This window comes from Carcharodon carcharias, chromosome 30 (genome assembly GCF_017639515.1).
Source record: "Carcharodon carcharias isolate sCarCar2 chromosome 30, sCarCar2.pri, whole genome shotgun sequence".
In the NCBI taxonomy this organism is placed as follows: domain Eukaryota; kingdom Metazoa; phylum Chordata; class Chondrichthyes; order Lamniformes; family Lamnidae; genus Carcharodon; species Carcharodon carcharias.
In genome coordinates this window covers 11,992,603-12,004,377 of record NC_054496.1, presented here as the reverse complement: position 1 = coordinate 12,004,377, position 11,775 = coordinate 11,992,603, and the positions used below count along the sequence as shown (strand labels likewise).

Sequence of the window (11,775 nt, the reverse complement as noted above, 5' to 3'; positions counted from 1 at the left end):
ATTCTGGAACATTCCTCACTCCAGTTCTCCAGCGTCAGGTGAAAGTGGAGAGAAATTTCACCAAGGTGTGAATTTGGACAGAAAACCCCCTGTGGCAAGGAGAGTTTATTGTTTTAATACCTGCACCTAGAGTTCATTGAATCTGATTTGGCATTAATTATTCCACTTAATTTCCCAGTTGTATGTCCCTCCAAAGGTTTCCCTCTGGGTCAGTGAAAGTACAAGACACAGATGAAACAATACCAAATCTAGGGGTCATAATATAAGATAGTTACTGATCAATTCATTAGGGGATTCATCAGGAGAAATAGCTTTAACCAGAAAATGGAGTGAGGTAGCAGAACAGCCATGTTCTCATTGAATGGCAGCAGAACAAGGTAAATGGCCTCCTCCAGTTCCCATGAAAAATGCCATATAAATCTCAAATTTGTGTTAACCAGCCTCTCAGGCCACAGCTACACAAGCCTCCTTCAACAGCACCTTCCAAACCATCTAGAAGGACAAGGGCAGCAGACGCATAGTGAACACTGCCCTGCAAGTTTCCCTCCAAGCCACACCCCATCCTGGAACTATATCACCATTCCTTCACTGTTGCTGGGTCAAAGACCAGGAGTTCCCTTCCTAACAGCACTGTGAGTGTACCTACACCAGATGGATTGCAGCGGTTCAAGATGCTGGCTCACCACCACCTTCTCGAGCACAATTAGCAATGGGCAACAAATGCTGACCGAGCCAGAGATGCCCATATCCCAAGAAAAATAAAATGTGTACACTGTAATACTGACAGTCAGGCCTGCAAAAGCACCACCGATATATGAGAAGACAACAACTCTAGACCGGGTTATCTTCTAAAAGTTACTCCTGTGAACAGGTATCCATTGGCAGCAGGCCACAGACAATGGGGATTACTGATATCTGCTGCTGTTTGGGTTCAAAGCCAAGGAACAAGCAATGGGACATCCTGCCAGGGTGAATCAACAAACAAATATCTTTAAAACCAGCATCTTTGAAAAAGAGCAAATGAAAAGAATCTCCTCCCATTACAGCGCACCCAAGTTTTGAGCCAGTCTGAATTTTGGGTGAACAGTTTATAAATTCCCGAGTCTCCTTATGTGACAATGTCACCATCAGCAAATCAGAACTCAAACCACGAACCCACCTCTTCCCCAACCCTTGGACAAGGGTGAATGTCCACTTTCAACCCCTCAGTCTGAAGAAAGCTAGACCACAGAGACTTTGACAATTACTGTCCTCAATGACACGGTGCCAGTGAACTGAATGTATGCCCACTCTGTGGAATCAAGTCTCCTTGGTCAGTTTAGTCCTTCTGAAAGAAATGCTCTAGCAACCTGGCAAAGAACTGAAGAAACACACCTGTGGAGGAGTCATAGAATTTATGAAGTCTACTTGGCAATTCCAACCCCTATGGGTGGATTTCAAACACTCCTTGCTACCAAATACTTGGCCTCTTCATTTAATTTAGAAACCGCAGGCAAGACGATTTAGAAATGTTTCAAAACATTTCAAAACAACATGCTAAACTCGTATCGAACCTTGGCTAGGCCACACCTGGAGTACTGTGCACAGTTCTGGTCTTCATATTATAGAAAGAATATAGAGGCACTGGGAGGCAAAAAAGGTAGATAAGCACATGAAGGAGGAAGAAATAGAAGGATCACACAGAGGGTGAGATAGATGAAGGGTGGGTGGAGGTTAATGTGGAGCATTAACACTGGCACAGGCCAGTTGGGCCAAATGGCCTCTTTCTGTGCTGCAAATTCTACGTAAATGTAATTTCACTCAATGGGACAGGTTCCTTTTGCTGGTTTTAAAATCAGAGACAATATACTGCGCCTGCTGACTTCATGCTGATCAGTCACTACACCTGCTGAGGCAACCTTCAATACAAGAAGACACACATGAGAGATCTCCTGTAAAAGCCAGTGAAAGACAGGTACGGACATGTAGCAGCTAGGGGTCAAAGATATGAAACACATTCACAGAGAGTCCTTCTAGTGTGAGCTTCGCTTCCTACAGGTGAGTCAACTTCTTGAATGGAAGTCAAAACCGCATTGCAGAGACATGAGCGAATAAAACACCAGCTCACCAATTCTGAAAACAATTCATTTATACATATAGAGCAGAGAACTGGCAACATGCACACACAAACACTGCTCCAAATTTGGCGTTAATGCTTTACATTAGTCACTGCACTAATGCCAGGGCTGCAGTAATGGCAGAAGACTCAAAGTCCTAAGCTAGCTTCCTTAGTGTAACATTCCTCCACATTATGGGGTAGGAATGAAGAAATGGGTGGTGGGGCATGGTTTCATTGAGCAATGTCTTCACGCATTTACACCATTGATCACCAATAACCCATGAAGACCCTAGGAAGTGGTACTGTTATTTCCATCCCAACCCGCTCAGTGGTTAATGTCTGCGCCAGTCTTCATCTTATTTTCAAACGGAAAGATTAAAAAAAAAACTCCAAACTTGGGGGTCACTTCTTTTTAAATTACTCTTGATCCCAGTTTCCCGATTTGGAAACACCCCTCCCAACTATAGACGGCACAGGGCCCCACCTACCAATGCCAGTGCTGACATGTACTATTTTATCCACCAATTCCTGCTTCCCTTGGTGGTTTAACAATAGCTGCCTTAGACCTGTATGAGTAAGTGTTGAAAGCAACACCTCAACTGGATGGGCAGGTGGAAACTAGTGCCTGTCTATCACACGTAGAAATGTTTGGCCAAGTTCCTAATTTTTAAAAAAATGATACACTCTGACAAGTTTTAAATATGTTTTGAAGCCTAATTTCACTCCCTTCCCCAAATCCATTCTTAGCGGATCCTCCCTCTGTGGTTGATGATTTAGGAGACTAAGAGGTCAGACGTGAGGGTTCCTAGCATGGACAGCTGCTTTGCTGTGGCTGGGGGTTCTCGGCAAGGGATGAATTCTTGTTGTTGCCGATCAGCGTGGGGTCCACATCAAGGGTCTCGGACATCTTCACGCAGATGATATCGACTAGGCGTTCGAAAACCTGCTTCACGTTAATATTTTCTTTGGCACTTGCTTCGAAAAACTCAAAGCCTGCAGAACAAGATTTTTTTTTTAAAAAAAAAGAGGAATACAGTGGTGAACATGAATTAATAAAGCCTTATTTCACCCTCAGCAATTTAGTTGGATGGCTCCCTAACTATGACAAAAAGCATTAATAAGAGGTGAGCTGCGCTAATGCTGTTCTGGTCAATCTCCCAGTTGCACACTGTTGCAGCTTGAGCTCATCCAAAACTCTAATACCTGTATCTTAACTGACACCAAGTTGCATACACCCATCACCCTTGGCGCTACAATGGCTCCTGGTCTGGCAACATCTGAATTTAAAATCCTCATCCTCATTTTCAAATCCCTCTATCTCTGTAACCTCCTCCCACCCTACAACCCTCCAAGACCTCCATGCTCCTCCAATTATGGCCTCTCATGCATCTTCAATTTTTATTGCCCTCAGTTACCTAATACCAAAATCTGGAATTTCCTCCCCCAAACCTATTTGCCCCCTCTCTCCTCCTTTAAGATGCTCCTGAAAACTGACCAAGTTTTTGGGCACCTGTCATAATTATCTCAAGCAGCTGGGTGTCAAATTCTGTTTGGTAATCACTCCTGAAAAACTCCTTTGGACATTTTGCTACATTAAAAGTGCTATATAAATGCACATTGCTGTTGTTGTGACTGCCTCCAGAGACAAATCACCTCTGCTTCTTCTTACTGAGCATTCTGGCTTTGTACTTGCTAAAACTGACAATAATGACCCAAATCCCAAGGCTAATTCCCAAGTCCTGATTCTCAAAGAATTTGGCATGGGTTCCATCTCTGGCCATATTCTCCGTTGGCTTGTGGTCATACAGTAAGCAGTGTATAAAACATGTAAAAAAAATAATAAGCCAGTTCAATTTGAAATGAACATGGGAGAACAGCAATGAAAGCCGACCCTTCTGGTTAGATATTGGGGATGGAGATGACACTTTTTAGTCTCTCACTATTCAGTGTGTCAGATCACTTCCTTGGGCAAGTCCTCATCCTGTACAGGCCTGGAGCATTCTTTCACCTGGCCAATAAAAGACAGATTTACGTTTATATAGCACTTTTCACAATCACCGGATCACAACAATCTAAATTACAGGAGAAAAGGGTGCTGACTGGTTAGCAAGTTAACTCTGATTTCCTTTGAAATTTGGCATTCTTGTGTTTGTCCTGATGAGTGCACAACGAAAAGATTTGCTAACATTGTCTTTCTTTTTTAGCAATATTCATGTTCTGCCCTACCAAGGTTTGTAGAAATCAAGAACTAAATTAAACAACGAATATGCTCCAGGGCTCCATACTCAGGTTGTAGTTTAGTTACATTCCTAGCACATCCCAGCACTCAAAAAACATTGACAGACAAGCTCAGCCACCTCTAGCCTACAGGACTATTGTAGTAGTCCCCATTCAAATAGCAAATACTGCAAACCGTATTTTGTATACCTAAATCGTCAGCCAGCCGCCTTCCGTCTTCTGTGGGGACTACACGGTCATCTTCCAGGTCAGATTTATTACCAACTAGGATGACCTGAGCATTGTCCCAGGAGTAGGTTTTGATCTGCGTAGCCCTGTTAGACAAAAGGACACCACAGGAATGAAGAGACAACTGTTAAAGACCATAAGACCATAAGTCATAGGAGCAGAAATTAGGCCATTTGGCCCATCGAGTCTGCTCCACCATTCAATCATGGCTGATAGGTTTCTCAACCCCATTCTCCCCGTAACCTTTGATCCCCTTACCAATCAAGAACCTATCTATCTCGGTCTTAAATACACTCAATGACCTGGCCTCCACAGCCTTCTGGAGCAATGAATTCCAAAGATTCACCACTTTCTGGCTAAAGAAGTTTCTCCTCATCTCTGTTCTAAAAGGTCTTCCCTTTACTCTGAGGCTGTGCCCTCCGGTCCTAGTCTCTCCTACTAATGGAAACATCTTCCCCACGTCCACTCTATCCAGGCCTTTCAGTATTCTAAGTTTCAATCAGATCTCCCCTCATCCTTCTAAAACTCCATCGAGTATAGACCCAGAGTCCTCAAATGTTCCTAATATGTTAAGCCTTTCATTCCTGGGATCGTTCTCGTGAACCTCCTCTGGACCCTCTCCAGGGCCAGAACATCCTTCCTGAGATACGGGGCCCAAAATTGCTCACAATATTCTAAATGTGGTCTGACCAGAGCCTTATAAAGCCTCAGCAGCACATCCCTGCTTTTATATTCTAGTCATCTCAAAATAAATGCCAACATTGCATTTGCCTTCCTAACTACCGACTCAACCTGCAAGTTAACCTTAAGAGAATCCTGGACTAGGACTCCCAAGTCCCTTTGCACTCCAGATTTCTGAATTCTCTCCCCATTTAGAAAATAGTCTATGCCTCTACTCTTCCTACCAAAGTGCATGACCTCACACTTCCCCACGTTGTATTCCAGCTGCCACTTCTTTGCCCATTCTCCTAACCTGTCTAAATCCTTCTGCAGCCTCCCCACCTCTTCAATACTACCTGTCCCTCCAACTATCTTTGTATCGTCTGCAAACTTAGCCAGAATGCCCTCAGTTCCTTCATCTAGATCATTAATGTATAAAGTGAAAAGTTGTGGTCCCAACACTGACCCCTGCAGAACTCCACTAGTCACCGGCCGCCATCCTGAGAAGGACCCCTTATCCCTACTCTCTGCCTCCTGCCAGACAGCCAATCTTCTATCCATGCTAGTACCTTGCCTCTAACACCATGGGCTCTTATCTTACTGAGCAGCCTCCTGTGCGGCACCTTGTCAAAGGCCTTCTGGAAATCCAAGTAGATAACATCCATTGGCTCTCCTTTGTCTAACCTGCTTGTTACCTCCTCAAAGAATTCTAACAGATTTGTCAGGCATGACCTCCCCTTGATGAAACCATGCTGACTTTGCCCTATTTTACCATGCACTTCCAAGTAAAATGTAAAGCTACCTTGACAACAACATCCCAGGGTCTGCGTTGGCCAAGACTGGATTCAGTCATAGAATCTTACAACACAGAAGGAAATTGTTTGGCCTGTCATGTATGTGCTCTTTGAAAGAGCTGTCTAACTTAGTCCCACATTCCACAGTTTATCCCCCCAAAATCTGCAACTTATTTCTCTTCAAGCACATCTTCAATTACCTTTTAAAAGTTGATTATGGAATCTGCTTTCAGGTATTGCATTCCACATCTTAATAATCCATTGTGTGAAGAAATTTCTTCACATCTCCCCTCTAGTTCTTTTGCCAATTATTTTAAATCTGAGAGCTCTGGTCACTGTCCCATTTTTCAGAAGAAACAGTTTCTAACTACTTGCTTTAGCAAGATCCTTCATTCTTTTAAATATCTCCGTTAGATTGCTCCTTAATCTTCGCTGCTCTTGGGAGAACAATCCCAGCTTCTCCAATCTTTCTACATAAATGAACTCTCTAATTCTTGATAAACTTCCTCTGTACCTTCTCAAGGGCTTTGACATCTTCCAAGGTTTGGTGCCCTGGAAGACTCCAGCTGAGGCCCAACTCCGATTTTAAAAGGTTTAGCGGGACTTCCTCATTTCAGTATTCACTGCCCTGATTTAAAGCCATGTATCCCGTAGTCTTTCTTAATTGCTTTATCAACTTGCCCTGCCAAGACTTGTGAGCATGCACCGCAGGTCCCTCTGCTCTCACAGTGATGCTGTCGCCAAATCACAAAGGCAGCCATACAACATAACTGAAAAGACTTTTTATTTCTATCAGTGAGGGAAAAAAGCACTTGCACAATTAAACATTTTCTCTAGGGTTACAGGAGAGACAGAAATTGAAGCTAATTTTATATTTAGAACATAACTCACTTACTGAGGAACCTGAGTGCAACAAATCCACGGACTACATCAAGCAGTTAAAGTAGCCTTTTGATAGTGGACAATGGGTGTATGGAATTTTATTTATTTATTCGTTCACAGGGTGTGGGCATCACTGGTTAGGCCAACATTTATTGCCCATCCCTAATTGCCCTCGAGAAGGTGGTGTGTGAGCTGCCTTCTTGAGCCGCTGCAGTCCATGTGGTGTAGGTACACCCAGAGTACTGTTAGGGAGGGAGTTCCAGGATTTTGACCCAGCGACAGTGAAGGAACAGATTCCAAGTCAGGATGGTGAGTGGCTTGGAGGGGAACTTGCAGGTGCTGGTGTTCCCATGCATCTGCTGCCCTTGTCCTTCTAGGTAGTAGAGGTCACGGGCTTGGAAGGTGTAGTCGAAGGAGCTTTGGGGAGTTGCTGCAGTGCATCTTGTAGATGGTACACACTGCTGCTACTGTGCGTTGGTGGTGGAGGGGATGCCATCAAGCGGGCTGCTTTGTCCTGGATCAGTACCAGTATTTAATTTAGCATCTTCAGATTCGGTGTCTGGGGGAAAGGTAGACTAAAGCAGGCTGCTCACATCCAGTCTGAAAAGCGTGGAGGTTAAACATTCCAACAGATATTTTAACCTAACTGACTTCAAACTCCCTGGGTTTAATCTCACAGCCACAGAGCAGGTGACGTGCAAAGTTCTCCGACCGCTGCAGTGGGATGAAGGGATGACCTTTCATTTGTACAATGTCTCGAAGTGTCTTTGTACATGGGCAGTGTGAGCGATGACAGTTGGTGGTGCAGTACCAAATACACCCACGCATAGCATGAGCCATGGAATGCCCATGGAACCTATTTGCCTTCGAGATTCATTGCACATGGCAACTGCACACCAAGGCCCAAATGTACCCAGGTGTGTCCCTCTGTCCACGATACCTGCACCCCCAACACAGGTCAGCACCTGTAGAGTCTGTCACTCCACACAAGACACCACAAGAAACCAATAACCCATCATGCATCATTGCCAGGGCTGCCAACCCTCCTGGATTATTCTGGAGTCTCCAAGAACTAAAATTGATCTTCAGAACAATGTTGCGAGAAAAGTTCAGGAGAAAAATTATGGGGGCGTTTAATAAAAATTGAGGTTTTAAAAATTTTTCGTGAAGCACTTTTGTTTAGCGGCTGTAAAAATATCAAAATTGAAAAAAATGATGTTTGAAGGACTCTGGTTATGAATGTCTGGTCTCTTGGAAATTGGCATGGGAAGGTGGAGTGTCGTTCAGGTAGATGCACTGGGTGACCCACAGGGGGAGCGTGGGGACAGGATGATGGCAGGTAAGAGGGCACGTGATGAAACCTCCAGGAATATGCCCAAGCAGAATTGGCAACTCTAATCAGTGCCCGTACCCTTACAGAGTCAGCACCCGTACCCCAGCATGAGTCAACAATTTTAGGAGAGGAGTTGGTGGCAGCTGGAGGCAAGGAGGGGTGTGCAATGGAAAGCACCAAGAGTGGGAATAACATCTTGTAGACATCAAGACCGGAATGACCATTGTGAATTTGACCCAGGATTTATGTATACTCACCAATCATGCACAGCATTGAAGGAGTCCTGGTTGGCAATATCATACATTAGCAGGAATCCCATGGCACCTCTGTAGTATGCTGTAGTGATGGTACGGTAACGTTCCTGGCCTGCAGTGTCCTACCAAGCACAGGGAAAAAAAAAAGGAATTTAGTGCTTTACAAGACCTGGGTCGGGAAAAGGCTTCTCCCAGCAGAAACCTATAAAACAAGGAAAGAAATCTCGCTCTTCTTCCCTCCCCACCCTATGCCAATTGTCTCCACTGCTTTTGAATCTGTTCACACATATTAAGATAATGTTCCATGGCACTGTCAAAGAGGCCATTCTTTGGGCTGATGTCAGCTGCAGAGCCATTACAGCTGAGACCAGTGCTGTCCTCATTCAATTTCCAATCATATATTTTCCACCAAGAATCATTAAGTCATCAAGGGTAAGTTAGCTAATCAGGGGGCATCAGGCAATGGCACAACAACAACTTGCATTTATATAGCACCTCTAATGTTATAAAGCATCCTTCATAGAGTGCAATCAAACAAAATAGGACACCAACCACATAAGGAGATATTGGAGAGCTGACCAGAAGCTTAGTCAAAGTGGTAAGTTTTAAGGAGTGTCTCCTTTTGAGGAATAGTAGAGCAGTGGATTGTAATGCCCTGGCTGAGATTACCTAACTTAACCTAGACCAGAGACTGAACCCAAGACCCTCAAGACTCTACGACTTGGCATCAAATGAGATCCTACTGGGGACTTATCCCCAAAACCATCAGGAAACTATCATCTCCCACCCAAAACTCACCCAAAGCCAGAAAACCTGCCTCCACCAATTAGCAGTCACTCGAATTTGAAGGCTATCCTCATCAGTGAGGTGTCTCTTTTAATAAGATGATCAGATTCTGGCGATGCACAATTTACATTTTCTCTGTTGCTATCTATTACTCCCCTACTTAATTTTATCCATTTTCAAACAAACGATCATTCATAAAGGATGTTAGAAATTTTAACAGATAAACCTAGATGTAACCTAGTGCCCAGAGTGGTTAGCTGAGCCAGACAGCCAATGGGAAGCTTAGTGGTTTAAAGAGATGAAACTCCTACAGCATCACGTATACACATTTGGGGGCCCCAAGTCGTTATTACTTATCCGTGACAATGATCATTGAATGCAGTTAAGCATATTGGAAGTACAGTAACATAGTTGTGTTACAGGAATCTAGAAGCCCAGGCTAATAATCCAGCAACAGGAGTTCAAATCCCACCACAGGAACTGGGAATTTAAATTCAATTTAGTAGATTATTATGGTATGGAAAGCCAGTCTCACTAATGGTGACCACAAAGCTACTATTTTGTCATGTAAACCCATTTGATTCACTAATGTTCTTTTGGGTAGGAAATCTGCCATCCTGATCCTGTGATTCCAGACCCACAGCAATGTGGTTAATAAAAACAGAATTACCTGGAAAAACTCAGCAGGTCTGGCAATTCTGTTTTTGTTTTGGATTTCCAGCATCCGCAGTTTTTTTGTTTTTATAGCAATGTGGTTAATGTTTGATTTCTCACTAAGAGGTCTGGAGGCTTGTGAAGTTGAACATAAACTGTTCAGTGTTAACACACAACTATATACAGATCTCCAAGGTATTACCCTTCATGCTGATTTCTCTCAGACCCTCTCTACCCTCATGTGACTCTTTACATCATAATGTGGTGGTACTGTTTCCCCAGTCCTGCATTAAACCTTGCTATGCTGAACATCCTTATACTACAGTCGACTCTTAACAGCCCTCTACAATGGCCTAGCAAGATACTACGTTCTATTCAAGTTAGTTCACCACTACCTTTTCAAGGGCAATTAGGGATGGGCAATAAATGGTGGTCTTTTCCAGTGGATCAATTAAAAAAAGTCAGCTGTCTCCCTACAGAGACAGAGCTTGTATCCCACATAAGGCAGCAAAAACTACTCGTCATACTCAGTAGCTCAGTTTCCACACTCTTAAGCATGCAGAAGATAGAAGAAATACAAGTTCTCAGTTAGCGCAAGTCCTGGGCGATGCGGCTGAATCCTCATTATTGGGCATTATAACTAGTCCCCAGGCTCTCAGTACATCAGCTCCCAGCTCCTGCTCCAATCCATCATGTCATAAATAGTCAATATATTCTTGAGGCAATTAGGATAACGCAGTTTGGCTCCATTTCAAACTGTGTTCCCGCATCTTGACAGAGGTGCAGTTATTGTCGATTGCTATTCCCTTCTTCATTAGGACTCTGCTTTGAAGCCATGAACATCAGCAGCTCCAGATAATTGGGTCTCGTGCATTCATCAAAGTCAGTGTGGAGACCCAGTTATAGAGGAAACAAATGGTCTTTCCAACCTTCAGGCTCACACACCTGACTTGTGCCTTGTAGATGGAGGTCAGGCTTTGGGGAGTCAGGAGGCGAGTTACTTGCTGCAGGATTCCTAGCCTCTGACCTGATCTTATAGTCACAGTATTTATATGGCTAGTTGAGTTCAATTTCTGGTCAATGCTTTATCTTCAGGCTGAAGCCAGTGACCTGGCAGAAGTTGATCCACAATAGTGGTGCAGGCACTGGCCATGCATGCTGGTTTGGTAGGACAAGAGCAAGGCTTACCACAGACATTTCCTCAAGTGCACGTTAACACTTCTTTGACAGCGCTTCCCAAACCCATACCCTCCGCCATCTAGAAGGACAAGGGCAGCAGGTGCACGGGAACACCACCACCTCCCAAGTCACACACCATCCTGACATGGGGCAGATATCGCCACTCCTTCATTGTCACAAACTCTCCACTTAACAGCATTAACCATACAGGCTGCAGTGGTTGAGAAGGGCAGTCCACCAGCACCTTCTCAAGGACAAGTAGGGATGGGCAGAAAATGCCATTCCTTACCAGTGACAACCACACCCCAAAATTTTTTTTTTTTAAAAACTCCGTTTTGGAAATGCACCTTTATCTCTGGTCTCACCAGGCGCCCATCCACTCATGTGCATTTGGAACACAATCGGAACCTTAGATTGAATAACCTGCCACTCACAGCCTGGGCTCACAATGTTTCTCAAAAGGTTTAGTGTTCTCCTCTATCTCTTTGGGAGGCGGCATTGTAACTAAACAGCAGAATACTGCAGGCGCTGGATATGCTCAGTAGGTCAAGCATCGCCTGTGGAGAGAACAGATAAGTTAACAGGGCCAGATGTAGACGGCCTGGTCAGAACTACAAGGAGTCTACACCCAGAACGTTAACTGTTATCCTCCCTCCACAGACACCGACT

General features: G+C 44.1%; 1 protein-coding gene across 1 annotated transcript in view; it reads right to left on the bottom strand.

The window, feature by feature from the left end:
* Positions 1 to 640: 640 nt before the first annotated feature.
* Positions 641 to 11,775, bottom strand: part of rab3da (RAB3D, member RAS oncogene family, a) — a 46,399-nt gene continuing 35,264 nt past the window's right edge. Inside the window, exons 3-5 of the mRNA XM_041177363.1 lie at positions 8,491 to 8,609; positions 4,526 to 4,650; positions 641 to 3,091 (exon numbers count right to left, since the gene is read on the bottom strand). Coding sequence (XP_041033297.1) covers positions 2,904 to 3,091; positions 4,526 to 4,650; positions 8,491 to 8,609 — 432 coding nt within the window. The 3' untranslated portion in view covers positions 641 to 2,903. The remainder of the gene's footprint in view (positions 3,092 to 4,525; positions 4,651 to 8,490; positions 8,610 to 11,775) is intronic.